Here is a 15,783-nt window from a genome sequence, read left to right as displayed (position 1 = left end):
GGTGCTTCAGGTTAAGAACAGTTTCAGGTTAAGAACGGACCTCCGGAACGAATTAAGTACTTAACCCGAGGTACCACTTTGCTTATTATAAAGGTGAAACCCCACCCCGAAGGAACTATGGCTTTGACAATATAAGTTTAGATAGCTGTATTTCCGCAGTTCTAAATTCAGTGTGGAACATACATCATATTTATATAATGTATCATATATTTATATGATGTATGTAGATAATAATCTCACTTTCTTCAAGTCCCTCCTCAAGTCTACCTTTTCCATGGAGCATGGAAAATATCCATTCCCAGCTGCAAGGAAATTAAAGGATATATAGCAGCATTTTCTCCATTCTTCATGTCTTCATTTCTTTTTCCTCTCCCATCCTTCCTCTTATTTTCTCCCCATTGTCAGAGGTTAGACTGTAATCCTTGAGGCCCTGTCTTTCTTCTGTCTTACGCCATAAGGTGCTATGTTTATCAATGCCACAGTATAAATACCCCACCCCCGTATAACTGAATATATGTGAACTAGGATTGCAAAAACATTTAAAAAGAAAAAAAAAGTGAAATTTATATGGCCAATCTTTCCAGTTTCAAAGAACTCTACGGACTATACATTTAAAACCAAGTCACCGCCTGAGACCTTTCTGTATTGCAGAAAACGTACAGAGTGTAAAGCAAAAAGAAAGAAAGAAAACAACCTTATCCATTTGTGTTTGTTTATGCCCATGGCAGTTTAAATTGTTCCTGTCAAACATACCTCTTTTCTAAGATATACGTTCTTTAAGTAGAAGCTACCCAGTTCTGCACAGGGGAACAATCTCTGGGCTGTTCTATAAGTAAACCCAAGAAACAGATTTACAAAATTGACACCGGCTCTTTTGTTTCTTTCTGTTGGCTTTCTTTTGTTTTTGGTTTGTGAACCAGGCTGCCAAGGAGAGTTTTCTGTAGTTTGAACTTCTAATGGTAGGTTCACAAAGCAATTTCATTTTCCTCCAAATGAAAATTCGCTGGATTTTATGACATTCTGACACTTGCTCTTGTCAAAGCAACCCTGGAGGTAGATTTTTTAAAATTCTCCTTTTACATCTGGAGACATCAAATGCAGTGATAGTAAGGAAGTAAACGTTTGATTGAGACACATTCTTAATTCATGTATGTGGGCTTGCCAAGGTTTGCAGCCTTATGGCTAACAAAGCCCATTGAGGTCTTAAGTAGAAATCCTTTACTATCTTATGTGGATTGAATTATACCTTTCAGCTGATAAATTTTAAGCTTTTTTTTTGGTTTAAAAATGCATTATTTGTAAGCAGTTCACAGCCATTGGTTTTAGAATGGTGTATTCAAAAGATCTGTGCAGCTGGAACATGGCACAAATCCCTAGTCTTTGTGTGTAATTTGGCTTTGCTGTGAGCTATGTGTTGGAGGATCACAGCAATGGATACGGAAAGCCCTAGTGTATATGCCAGCAATAATCTCAGCACATGCCACTCACAGGCAGGAGGATGTCCCCAGTCTAATTAATTCCAGTATTCAGTACCAAATCTAATCCAAAATAACACCAATAATTTGGCAAGGAATCTCCCACCATGGACAAAATCGTCTCCAAGCAGCAAGCATGCCCAACCATACCTGAATTAATCACAGATTCTTATGCTGTTTGAGGGAAAGACAACCCTGCCCCCTTTCAGCTGAGTAAGGGCACCTTGCTAAGAAGCTATGAATAATCAAAGCAAGAAGTTTCCCTTTTGCTTTTATTTAGAGCTTCCGGTTTTAACCACTTTGTGTAGGGGGCACAAGAACTTCACTTAAAAGAGGAAGCCCTCTTATGCCACATTTGTTAATGAAGTCAAGTCGGGATATCCCAAGAATTTCTCCACCTATGTCATTGTCATGAAATGTCACGTGGGTATAACCCTCAACACCCTCTAAAAAAAGGCTGTTTCTTGGCTCTCTGCTCCGTGACAACACTGTCCTTGCTGCAGACCGCGAGAGCTGTTTTCTTGATTTCCTCTGCTGTATGTTTCTGTACAGTGGTACCTCGGGTTAAGAACTTACCGTATTTTTCGCTCTATAAGACGCACCAGACCACAAGACGCACCTAGTTTTTGGAGGAGGAAAACAAGAAAAAAAATATTCTGAATCTCAGAAGCTAGAACATCAAGAGGGATCGCTGTGCAGTGAAAGCAGCGATCCCTCTTGCTGTTCTGGCTTCTGGGATAGCTGTGCAGCCTGCATTCGCTCCATAAGACGCACACACATTTCCCCTTACTTTTTAGGATGCAAAAAGTGAGTCCTATAGAGCAAAAAATACGGTAATTTGTTCCGGAGGTCTGTTCTTAACCTGAAACTGTTCTTAACCTGAAGCACCACTTTAGCTAATGGGGTCTCCCGCTGCCACTGCGTGATTTTTGTTTTCATCCTGAAGCAAAGTTCTTAACCCAAGGTACTATTTCTGGGTTAGCAGAGTCTGTAACCTGAAGCGTCTGTAACCCGAGATACCACTGTACTGGCATTTCAAGCAGCAAAACAGCTCCTAAATCTTGCGCATGTTGTAATCTTTAAACCTTTATTTATAAATAAATATTAAATTGCAGCTGTGGTGCTAGCTTTCTGGAGTGAGTGCAGTAGGATTGATCCATGCTGAATTTCACAAATTAATCAAGGTTACTGAAGGCACCGCAATTCTATGTGTGCACAGCGGTCTCCAGGACATATTGCTATGTCCTCAAAATTAGCCTTTTAATAAATACATGTGTAAGATGTGTCTGCAGTGGTGCACTAACAGATCTGGTAACAATGATGAGTTTTTGCCACACACCATGATTTGTCATACTAGCCTAGTACTCATTCTTAAGGCAATACAATGTCCCCATGAAAGATAAATTGATGCATATTTATAATTTTCTGGCATAATGGATGGGTGGATAGTCCCAAACTTTGGGTGCAGGTTGTTGCTGGCATGGGATGATGGGATCTGCTATATTCAAATCCACTGCAAGTTGTGCAAAAATGGGGAGTTGTGAGGAGGGGAGGTTACTACTACAGTGGTACCTCCGGTTACGAATGGGATCCGTTCTGGAGGCCCTGCCGTATCCCGAAAACTTTGTAACCAGAGGTGCCCTTCTGTGTACACATGCACGCGGCGAAACCCGGAAGTATACACTTCTGGGGGTGCTGCGTTCGCAACCCGAGGTTTGCATTACCCGAAGGTAACGTAACCAGAGGGTCCACTGTATAGTAAAAACTTCTCTTTTTTGTGCTGCATTTCATACCTCAGACAAATCCTATACAAACCTACTCAGATCTTGCATTCATTTCAGCAGAACTTGTACCCATCTTTATGGCATCCGTCTTGGGAGACAATGGAGGAGTGTACCTTTGAGGGAGAACTGATGGTGAGTTACCTTGCCTGTTATGGGTATAGAGACTGAAATGGGAGAGATATGTTTTGTTGCAGCCGGGGCAGAGGAAGACATCTGGTTGCTCTGCTGCAGATGTACCACGCCACTTCTTCTCTCTGCATTATTCCCATCTAAATGTGTATTTAAACATTAGACGAGTGGCATAGCGGTTATTTTTCTTTGGGTTTATCCCATGGTACTTGCGGGATCATTAAAGGCTTGCAACTACGTAGCCTTTCTCCAGGAAGTGGTACCCTTCTTTTGCAGCAGAACAGTGAAACTATAAACATTGCACTCGTGCCAATGGACGAGCCTGTGGGAAAGTGGTACAGGCAGCACATCCATTATTTACTAAAGGGCATTTTAGGGACTGGTGATGGGGGCTGTCCTCTACATATGGTAGGGTTGCCATAATTCAAAAAGTGAAAATCCAGAAACAAAACTTGTTGAGCTTGCTTTGTTTTGACCAAAGTTGTTGAGCGTTCTTTTTTGAAAAATCTGAAAATTAAGTTTTAAAGCTATTTTTTAAAGGAAATTCACCAAACAGTCAACACTTCCGATATGGGCTGCCATTCGCCCAGATTTCCACAGACATTGTAACTGGTATTGGAAAATTCTGCCCAGATGCTATTTTTGGCAGACAAATGCCAGATATGTCCAGGAAATTCTGGGTGTGTGGCAGCCCTGTATGCTCTGTAAAAACCAATGTGCAGGGCAGATTACAGGAGGCACGGTGTAGTTCGTGCTGGATGTGAGCCTTCTCTTCATGCTGGAACAGAGTACAATGATACCTCCGGTTACGAACTTAATTTGTTATGGAGGTCCATTCTTAACCTGAAACCCTTCTTAACCTGAGGTACCACTTTAGCAAATGGGGCCTCGCGCCGCCACCACGTAATTTCTGTTCTCATCCTGAGGTAAAGTTCTTAACCCGAGGTACAGCTTCCGGGTTAGCAGAGTCTGTAACCCGAAGTGTTTGTAACCTGAGGTGTTTGTAACCAGAGGTACCATTGTAGCTTAACTGTAGGAGATGGCCAAACTTAGACAAATGGTTAGTTTTTGCATGTAGCGGGGTTTTGTTTAGGGGTTTTTGCTTGAGTCAGTGTGGTCAAGCAATATGTAGATTAGGGCAGCTTCAGGTTCCAGACCAGATGCTTGTGCTAGGCACCCCCAAATACAAAACAGCCTGAAACAGCAGGCAAGAATTCTACCACGGAACCACCAAGGGCCTTAATAAAAGGCCTAAATGTAAACTTCATATTAAAGGAAAAGAAAAAATAAACAGTTGCCTACCACCCTGATCTGTGTTGAGCAATCCTAGGGGAAAATATTGTTGTGTACTTGTACAATTATGCCCAAGTACAGTACAGTACAAGTACAAGTACAGCCCAAACACAGTGTGAACAAATTCCTTTTACCTTGGCTGATGCCTATCTGCAAGTCACACTTTCTAACCTGAAGGATCCGCCTCCATTCTGCAATATGTGCAAAGCAGCTGGTGTTCAGATACTCTCTGCTTTATTTTAATTTTGCGTGCTTTCAGTTCTGAGCCTGGAGAGCCTAAGCTTAAGCACATATTTGAGCTGGCATTCCATGGATTTTAAACAGAAACTGAGCACACACCTTTCTGAAAGGCATAAGCAGTATTATTTTCCCTTTCCAAGCCTGCTAAGCCAGAGTTAGCCAATGTGGAGCCCTCCAGATGTTGGACCTCCCACCAACCCCAGACAGTGTTCAGGAACGATGGGAGTTTTAGTCCAGGAACATCTGAAGGCGTTGGCTGCCCCTGTGCCAAGCTATTTTTAAGGTTATTCTTGTTTTACATACATCTGTGCATATAGACAGTCACTTCAAAACTGGGTTGAGACCGTCCCTTAATGTCTGAGCTAGGGCAAAGCAGAACTACAAAGCTTGGCTTGTGGGCTGCCCTGAGAACAGGCTTATTCTGTTTATTTTAAGTAGGCTAAATATCCACAGAATTTGCTATGCCCCTTTCCCCCTCCCAGATATCAGGGTTCTGCAGTCTGTGGGAAGTGCAGCTCCGCCCCCGCCCTTCCCGCTTTGCATAATTTCACACACTTCAAGTCCATCTTTTGTATTAGGATTCCCAAACAACTAGATAAGCTATTGGGGCGGGGTGGAGAGAGAGAGAGAGAGAGAGAGAGAGAGAGAGAGAGAGAGAGAGAGAAGGGGTGTTACAACACAGAGAAGATAAATGTACCGGCTGCGCTAGAGGCTGTCCTCAGGCTGTTTGTTATGTGTCTCAAACACTGTCGCTACATTACACACTTCCTCGATCTCCGTATTACCCTACAAGCTTGTCGAACGGGATCCTCTGTTGCAGATTCTAGCTTACTCTGACCTACTTCTTTCCTGTGTCCCAGCAAGCTGTCAGGAACTATCAGAGCACTGGGAGCTGAAACAAACACTCACCGAGGGCGAAAGCAAGCTAGTCTCGAGCGAATGTAATTAGCTGCGTTCTAACTGGTTTGTTTGCTTTATAAATCACATCGTTTTTATTTCTCCAGATTTGGAGTAATTGTGTTATTGTGGCGGGGTGTTGTTTTTAAAACCACCCCCCCAAACCCTGTAACTAAAATTTAAAATATAATAATGAACTGCTCTGTTTAAAATTTAGGAATGGTTAATTGGTGATATACAACAGATAAACCACACTAGAACTTACTTCGTCAGAGGAAAATAAATTAACCCAAGATTTATTTATGCACTGCAAAGGCAGTGGCTCATTACTTAAAGCCCTGACATCCTTCATTTTCTTTTTGGGCTGAAGAATTCATTAGCGTTATGATTCACAGCTTCCAAGGTAATCCAGTATTGCATGACAGCAAAACAAAAAAATATTGAGGGCCATACAACCCCCTGGCTGGCCCCCACTTCTATTTTTTCTCATTGTTTGCTATTGGAAAGCCTTAAGATGCCACCTAATGGTTGACAATCTACTATTCTAATAACACGTGGCTTATAATATGGCATCTTTCAATATATTCTACCCAGTGTACAAAGGATGCCAGGGTGGAAGTGAAACTGTCAGAAACGCTTGCCTATTGTTCTAAGTGTAAAGTTCAATTTCTGTGATAACTCATTGTGGGAAGAGGGAGACTCTCTGCCACATGTTGGCTTTCATATGTTCCATGGCCATAACCTAACTATCAAACTGGTTCTGTAACTGAGCTTTGATCAGATTTTAGGCCAGGTTTCCACTGGCATTTAAAGGTAAAGGTACCCCTGCCCGTACGGGCCAGTCGTGGCCGACTCTAGGGTTGTGCGCTCATCTCACTCTAGAGGCCGGGAGCCGGCGCCGTCCGAAGACACTTCCGGGTCACGTGGCCAGCGTGGCGAAGCTGCACTGGTGAGCCAGCACCAGTGCTGCACACGGAAACGCCGTTTACCTTCCCGCTATAAAGCGGTACCTATTTATCTACTTGCACTTAGGGGTGCTTTCGAACTGCTAGGTGGGCAGGAGCTGGGACCGAACGACAGGAGCTCACCCCGCCGTGGGGATTCGAACCGCCGACCATACGATCAGCAAGTCCTAGGCACTGAGGTTTTACCCACAGCGCCACTGGCATTTAGTCTCTTAGAATAAAGGGTACAGGTGCTTGGGTAATAAATACTTTCTTGTTCAGCCAACTGCTGTGGGTGAAAGTTTACGGACCGAAGTAATTATGTGTATATTTTATTTACCAAGTGATGCTTACTCTAGCTCCATGAATGGTTTGATACAGGTGTAATGCCAAAACCCACTGTTTAGTGTTACGTGCCTGAGCCTTATGCGTGAGCACACTTCTTTCCTCTTGTCATATACACCATTCTCTTCCTAGTTTGAGGCAAGCCATGGTTTGCTGTTGCATCCAATCCAGCCAACTACATTCTGTGCTTGCCCTACAAACCACAGTTCAAAAGCAGCCATGGTTTGCCTCAAGCCAGGAAAGGAAGAGACTTGCCATGGGTGAAGGGAGGAAGAAGGAGCACACTATGAAGTTTTGTTCCTGATAGCTGGGCTTAACCATGGTTTGGCATTTCCTCTAACCATGCCTCTGTCTCTTTTTAAGGTTCTAGACCTTGTGATGATATGTACATAGCTTGGGGGCAGTTCTGGATCCTTTACTGTTGCTTGAGGCTCTGGAGGCCTCAGTGGTACACAGTGCTTCTATCACCTTTGCCTGGTGGTCCAGCTACACCCCCATCTGGACAGGGATAGACTAACATCTGTAGTCTCTGCTCTGACAACCTCTAGGTTAGATTACTATAATGTTTTATACGTGGGGCTGTCCCTGAAGACAGTTCAGAAACTTCAGCTGCTGCAGAATTTGGCAGCCTGGCAACTCACGGGTGTGTTGGGGGGGTGGGGAGAGAGAAGATAGTTTGATCGTATGAATTGGCCTGACTTTTCCAGGCCCAATTCAAAGTGCTGGTTTTGACCTATGGAGCCTTAATTGGCTCAGGATGGCAATACTTCAATAACCTACCCAGACCCCGCAATCATCCTCTGAGGCCCTTCTTCGTGTCGTGTGCCTCCTTTGTGAGAGGTTCAGAGGATGGCCTTTTCTGCAGTGGCTCCCTGTCTGTGAAACGCACTCCCCAGGGAGGTTTGCCTGGCACCTTCATTATACAACTTTAGGCTAGGGCTGAGTGATAATCTGGTTTTCAACACTGTGATATATCACCAACTAAACATTGTGATATACTGATATATCACGATGCCTGAAGTAAGGACGGAGCTATGCAGAAGCATTGGCTGGCTTCACAGTTTTTCCTATATTGTGATTTTTGCGTAGCACACGTACACCAATATCACGATATGGACATCAAACCAGTTTTGAACGATATATCAATATATTGCCTAGCCTTACTTTAGGCACTAGATGAAAGTGTTCCCCCTCAACCTGGGTCTTTGGCTGATTAACATCCTATAGCCTTGTGGGAGGGAGTGGAGGGAAAATAATAATAATAATAATAATAATAATAATAATAATAATAATAATAATATATATTATATATAATAATATATATTATATATATATATATTATATTATATTATATTATATTATATATATTATATATATATTATATATTATATTATATATAATAATATATATTATATAATAATATTATATAATATATAATATATATATATTATATAATATATAATATAATATATAATAATATATTATTATTATTATTTTTATTATTATTATTAATACCCCGCCCATCTGGCTGAGTCTCCCCAGCCACTCTGGGCGGCTCCCAATCAAGTGTTAAAAACAATACAGCATTAAATATTAAAAACTTCCCTAAACAGGGCTGCCTTCAGATGTCTTTTAAAGAGAAGATAGCTGCTTATTTCCTTCACATCTGAAGGGAGGGTGTTCCACAGGGCGGGCGCCACTACCGAGAAGGCACTCTGTCTGGTTCCCTGTAACATCACTTTTTGAAATGAGGGAACCGCCAGAAGGCCCTCTGCGCTGCATCTCAGTGTCCGGGCTGAATAATGGGGGTGGAGACATTGTCCCTTCTTGTTATTGTTTTTATTTTGTATTTTGTGTTTTTATGTTCTGAACTGTCTGAGATCTACAGATGAAGGGCACTGTACAAATTAAATAAATGAATGCTTGGCAATGTGCAGGATTCCACCCCCATCCCACCTCCCACAGCCTGTCCTGGCATGGATGTGTAGGGTATAAATTTCTACAACAAGCAAATGACATCTGACACCTTGGAATTCAAGGGCCAAATTAGACATGAACAGCTACCTATTTTGCTTTCGTGAACTAATTACTGAGGTGTGGGAGCCTGATTCTCTCTGTGAAAGCGGGGGGTGGGAAGAGGAGGCTTATATTACCCTTCCCCCCATCTCCCATGGCTAGGAGCCTGTGGCTAGTTTGGTCCTTAGGCCAAAAACTTTTTCTGCCCCTCCTCTTGCTGTCAGCTTCTGCAAAATGCTGTGAAGTGGGTATACAGTATGCATCATAGATCTATCTCGGGTACCTTCATCACAGAATTGTAGAGTTGGAAGGGACCATGAGAGTCATCTAGTCTGTCCCCTGCTGCAATGCAGGAACCTTTCGCCGATTGTGGAGCTAGAACCCTTGGCCCTGAGATTAAAGATAATCTTGCTCTCTACCAACTGAGCTATCCCACTTCATTCAGCTTGCAGAGCATGGGCTACTCCTGGCACCATTATGGCAGCAGAATATTCCCAGCCCGATTTTATAATAGAATTTGCCTGGTTCTGTTTTGTTAACCTGTGTTTCCTCACAGGACACAGAGGTGGAATATTCACGGTTGCTCTCCTTGTTTAACTTAATCAGTCACCTCCTACCCACTACTGACATATCTGGAGAGCCAATGAAGTGTGTTTAATTGCACATGTGTGGACTCTGCAATTTGGTGGGCAGGTGGTGGCTGATAGGTCCTCCCCCAAATACTTCTCTGTGTGTTAGAATATATTTGATACCACAAGAGGTCATGTTAGACTAATGTGAGCAGTTTTGCCATTTCTAAATTTAAGTGGAAGGGTGTTTTTTCTCCCCCCTTTTTTTTGCTTCTAGTTCAAATGATTTTAATTGGATGCTTTCATATTAGAGGGACACCAATCTTGTATCCCCTTCTGTTTGTAATAAGAGCTGAGAGGAGGCCTTGCTGCTTGATAAATGGGTTAATTTTATTCACCAAGCAGGTAATGGTAATCCGTATTAATAGGTGCAAATAGGCTCTTGATACCCAAAGGGGGGGCATCTAATTAACATATTATTGTTGGTTTCAGCTCTCTGCATATTTGTGAGCAGAAAGGCAAAAGCTACTATTACAGTCTTATAACCTATTTGTCACACCACATAGCAGAGTGGGTGGGTGTCCAATCACTTCCGTGTTTCATGCTTGTTTTTGAATTTACCTTTATTTCGCTGGATGTGTTCACTGAGTGATTCCGAAAGCGTGCGCTTTCGTTTCCTTTCCTTTCCTTCTTCATGCACAAATCTTGCTGTTGGCATCTGTTGGTACACAAGGAACCTAAGAATTAACCCCTTCTTGCTGTGTTTTATTTATTTTTAAGTTGTAGCATGCCTTTTGCAGGCTTCCATCATTTCCAAGTTAAAAGTAAATAAACCATATACAGTATAACATTTCAGCCAATTCCACTGTAATTCTATATAGTATTAAAACGAGATGTTTCTGCAGGTATACATTGTTCTTCGTGTCAAATGCATTAAGTGCTTGGGTTTCTTCTGAGACCGTGCAGAGACTTCCTGAAAGCACTACTGGTAGATAATGGGGAAAGTGGTCATCTTTTATAGGAAGAAAGACAAAGGATTCAGAATCATCTGCTTTCCCTTGCCTCATCTCGCTGTCCTCTTTCCTGTTCCTTAATCACAAATCTCTATCTCCCCCCCCCCCAGCATTGCATCATTAAGCATATTTCCTTTATTGGGGGAGCTAAGAGGGGGCGGAATATATACCCAGAGAAATATACTTGCAATTATATTAGCACTTCTGTAATATACTTACAGAATATTCACACACACAAGTTAGGTGTGCATGCTTATGTGCATATGAAAACTTCTAGAGTGTTGGACATAAATCACTTTATCTCACTGAACCATTCTGGAAGCACTGTCAAATAGATCACTCCTCTAATTACCGTATGGGGCAGTTAAGAGATGAGTTCTGAACCAAGGGCTTCCCAGTTTATGCTTTTCTGCTGCCTTAACCCTAACGATGCATTTAGATACCTGGGGAACAATAATTAAAACGTTTCTGAGGAACATCAGGGCAAAAGCCTCCCCACTCCTGGTTCAAAGTATAACCTCAGGGTCTATTGTTTCCCAGCAAAGCAGTTGGGTCAAGCTATAGACTGCTACACTTTTCTTTCTCCACCCCCACTCCCTTTATTCTAATAGTTTCTCCTCTTCTGAAACTGAACAAGGCATATGCACCAGTCACATCTATTTTTAGTTCCTCTCTAATCATTTTCACTTCTAATTTCTCATCCACCAAGCTAAAGCACTGCAATAGTTGAGCTGTAAACACTGCAAGGGAACCTGTTTTTTCTCTCCTTTAGAATTGTTTTGCTTCTTCAGTCTTTCCTTCCTTTCTGTCTGCCTTGGTTTTGAGTGGTGTTAAAATATTGAAGTATTTAAAAGTCGGGGGTGTGGCGGCAGCTGAAGAGTGGACGCTTCCTCCCTTACAATATAATACCTCTATTATACTATTATGCAACTTGAAAAAGCCACGTGGCATCGTATTTACAGAGCAACATTAGAGCCCATGGAACCAAAGGTGTCAAAGTCCTTTCTTCTTCGTCACTTCTTGGTTCTCTCCCCTGCTATCAAAACTGCAGGTGTGCAATTGTGGTGGGAAGGAAGGCACATTGGGGAGAGTAACCCCTTGTGCTTCCTCCTCATGTAGCTCATGCTCCTCCTAGTCCACCAAACAGCTCTTGGGCAAGCTGGGGGGGGGGGAGGCATGGGAAGGAAGGTACATGGTGTGGAGAGAGCCCCCCCCCATGTGCCTTTTTCACATTGTAGACGAAGTTGACCCCCAAAGAGCTCTATGGCGGGCTGGGAAGTAGTCTCTCTCCCTGATAGAGGTGAAGAGCGGTCTGCCCTCCTCTTCTCCACTGGGGGGGGGGGAGAGACAGTTTCTATGCCCAGTGCCAGATTACCACATAGGCACTGGCTTATGGGCCCCAGGCATCTTAGGGGCCCCATGACAACAGATCAAAATATTGGAAGGAAATTACGATCGAGCTTTTCTTAGTTCAATGCCATCCCACTAGAACACACACATGGGGGGGGGGTGAGATTTTGACTGCCTACTGTGGCCTCCGCAGAGTGTAATCTGGCACTGTCCATGCCCGCTGATTCCTGAGTGCCCCCCCCAACCACTGTTTGTGTCAGGGGATGCACTGCCTCTGAATCAGGGCGTTCTACTTAGTTGTCCTAGTTGTCTTTCATGAAAGCCAAGTGGCTGTCTCATGCTTTCCATTTGTGTACTCCTTAATTAACATGCATTGTCACTCAAGAGAGTGACATCTGGGATCTGAAGCAGAATTATTTCTCATGTCTGTTGTGATCAGTGGTTTGGCAGGGATGCAGAAAACCCTCTACTGAGTCACACGATTCTGTGTGGGGCATGCGAGCCAGATGTTTGTGATGTCCTCCCTGCTGCTTGGCAGGCCACTGCCACTGTTCTGTTCCCCCAGATGTCTGGTCAAGTGTGACAATTCTTCTTGGTCTGCATGCAACCTGTATTGATTCCTGCTTACTGGTGTACTGGTTAGAGTGTCAGACTAGAACCCAGCAGACCAGAGTTCAAATCCCCCGCTCTCAGTTTAACTTACCCTGCAGGGTTGTTGTGGGTATTTAAATGAGGAGGGGGAAAACCATGCATGCCACCTTGAGCTCCTTGTGGAAAAGGTGCAAGAAATTAATAAATATCCCAGCAACATAAGGTGCTTAAGGACTTCAGAACAGAGATTTCTGCTCTCTGCTTTCGGGACAGGTGAAATAAAACAGCTGTGAAAAACTTTCAGCAGCACACAAATTTAGCTTGTCGCAAGCTAACACAACTTTGTAAAAATAAGGAACATGATGTTAACTGTGGTGTGTATGCTGTGCAGTCTAAAGCGAGCTCTAAAAAATGGGATTATTGTGATGCTTCATTGGAACCATGGACAGGGACCAGCAGTTTAAAATGGAAAGGGCACATTTAAAAGCACCACTGCAAAGCCTGCCTTAGTGCCATTAAAGGAGCAAGGCTCTCTTTGAATGAAACTTCTGCAGTCTTCAGAGGGCTGCCTGTAGCCCAGAGCAAAAGATTTACTGTGATTTGCTGTTGGTGCTGGGTAGGGGGGCGGGGCTTCATTGCATCGTTTTTAAGCCCAGCAGAATCTTAGGAGAGAAAATTGTTAAAAACAGCAACAGCAACAAAAAGGCAACAGTTGGGGGACACTTAAAAAAGGAAAGAAAGGCAAACCGTTGCTTGGAATGTTTCTATTCAAGTAGGTTGTAGGCTGTTTATTGACTGCGCAGGTCATTGGTGAAAGGTCAACAGCTCTGCTGTGTCGGCAGATAAAGACTGAGGGAAGCATGTCTGAGGTCACATTGCAAAGGAATTCAGTCGTGCTAAAGGAGGGACGTTTTGGGTCTTTATTTCCTCAAAGGAGGGTGGGGGCTAAGGAGTCTGCACATTTACAATCCAAGTCTATATTAGATTAAGGACCCCCTCCCCCCTGGTTTTATTTTGCTTTGCTTTAATAAGCTATTTTTAGAGCTTAAGTGTTTAAAAGCAGACAGCTGTAATTATTTATCTACCATTTTGTTTTTGGCAAAAGATGCCTTTTAAGCATAGACAGATTTGACCATTTATTATGAACTGTTAAGCCTTAGACGCCCATCTGAGCTGCCCAATTTGTTAGCAATTCCACCCTCACCCCCCTTTTCTCTCCTTAATATTCCTTCAAGGAGCCCTGCAGTTTTTGAAGATGCACACAACATTCTTTGTTTCCCTAGTAAATAATTGGTCTTTAACCTAGATGAAGTGGAAGAGCAGTTACTTAACACTCTTTTCTCCTGGGGTCTTCATTCTGTTTTTGGCCCAGACTGAGAAGGCATTTCTTTTACAGAAACACTTTAGGCATGTGCTGAGATCCTTCTGACTTGGCACGGCTGTAAGTGAAGTATCAGTTTAAATAGTTCCTTGAACTTGAAACTAATTTGACGCTTTGAGTGAAGAGGGGTGCGTGGGTATTTTCCCAAGGTAGAGAGAACTAGTCCAATACCTTTGCTTTCCTTCTACCTTGCATGTGCTAATCTCAAAAGAGAAACTTCTTTTATATGCACATTTTTAATTTGGAGTGAGGAGAGAAAAATCTAACCAAAGTAGCTCAGTGGTCATGGTCATGTTGGCTTAATCTTTAAAACAGGAACAGTGTCTTCCCTTACAGGGAACTGCTGTCAATGTGAATAAACTAAAGACTGTAAAGAATCGTTTTGTCACAACACATAGCTCAATTTTTCACAGCACTGAGGGAGTAACCTTGCTGCAAGTGGAACTAAACTGTTTTTAAGTGCTAGCAATCCACCTTAATCTTCCATGTTTTAATCTTCCTTGTGGTCCTTGTGTAAGGGCAACCGTGGTAGTCTGTATGTGCTCAGAGCAACATTTCAAACCTTTAGAGCAATGATGGGAGTTTCCTGTGTCCTCCCAGGTGAAAACTTCCATCATCCCTGACCATTTCCAGGCTGGCTGGGGCTTATGGGAAATGGAGTCAAGCAGCATCATAAAGATTTTTTCTAAGCGAGAAATATATGCTTCCCCCCCCCCCTCTCCCACTCTACTCCACCCAGACAGCTCTTTATTCATTTTGTGGTTTCTTGCAATTTGTTTGGCACAGAGTCTTTTCACTACCTTTGCTGCTTAGTGCACAGTAGAATAGTTGCCTGCAATTAAGGGCCAGGTTGCTGCCACCTCTGCCTTGGAGAACAGACACCTGCACTCGTTGCCAGAATTTCACAAAGCAGCCTTCTTGAACTGGATCCAAGTCCTTGCAGGCTGCACTTGGCTGGCTGGCTAAGCAGGGCCATGGGGGTGTTGTTTTAAAATCTTGTTTAAGCAGAGATCGGGTATCAGGTACCTGTCACCCTTCTGGATTCTCATCCCCCATGGAATGCTGATTCCTTCCCACCATTTCCCAGAGGGCTTCTCCATTCCTTCAAGCATAATAGCTCTCGTGCAGTGGGGACTCTTTTTCTGTGGTGTGAGCAAGGCATGGGACCGCTTCCTTAAACGTGTTTTAAGAAGCTGCCTCTTTACGGAGAAGTTGGAATCAAAAATGAGGAGAGAGGTTGAGATACCAGGCCAAGAACATCCTGCAAGAGATTATTCTTGTACTTTATATCAGCGTTGGGCAGGCAGATATGAGCCTGAAATGTGGGGTGGCATTCTTTATTATGGCTCTTGGGCAATGAAAACCAGAATGAGTGCATCGCCTTTATTGTTTGCTATTCCATTCAAAAGGTGCATATTGTGGGTGTAGCTGCAGAAACAGCAGGGCCAGTGATTTAAAGCTCTGAAACTGGCTGCAGGTTTGAGGGGACCCTCACCCCCTTCCCTGGCCCTGGCAACAGTGCTCTTGGGGAATGACTATAACTCAGTGGTTTGCATGGAGAAGGTTCTGCATTCACTCTCCAGCAGCATCTTCAGAGAGGGCTGAGACTGAAAACCTGGAGAGCTACTGCTGTAAAGTGCAGACCAGGACTGGGCGATACCTGGTTTTCACAACCTAAACATTGTGATATATCAATATATGACAATGTCTTAAACAGTGATACAGCTCTGTAAAACAAGAAAATCCTTAATAATAA

General features: G+C 43.2%; 1 protein-coding gene across 12 annotated transcripts in view; it reads left to right on the top strand.

Moving 5' to 3' along the window:
• The window catches only part of MAMLD1 (mastermind like domain containing 1), a 120,617-nt gene that overhangs the window by 35,428 nt on the left and 69,406 nt on the right, over positions 1–15,783 (top strand). For 5 of the 12 annotated variants that reach the window (XM_077922538.1, XM_077922526.1, XM_077922530.1 and 2 more), the window contains one exon: positions 3,317–3,391. The exons of 4 other annotated variants lie outside the window; for them this stretch is intronic. In XM_077922538.1, coding sequence (XP_077778664.1) covers positions 3,317–3,391 — 75 coding nt within the window. The remainder of the gene's footprint in view (positions 1–3,316; positions 3,392–15,783) is intronic. 3 more of the 12 variants (XM_077922528.1, XM_077922531.1, XM_077922529.1) reach the window with 1 other exon arrangement.

Source organism: Podarcis muralis, chromosome Z (assembly GCF_964188315.1).
Source record: "Podarcis muralis chromosome Z, rPodMur119.hap1.1, whole genome shotgun sequence".
Lineage (NCBI taxonomy): Eukaryota > Metazoa > Chordata > Lepidosauria > Squamata > Lacertidae > Podarcis > Podarcis muralis.
The sequence above is the reverse complement of the archived record's forward strand: the minus strand, read 5'-3'. Positions and strand labels throughout refer to the sequence as shown.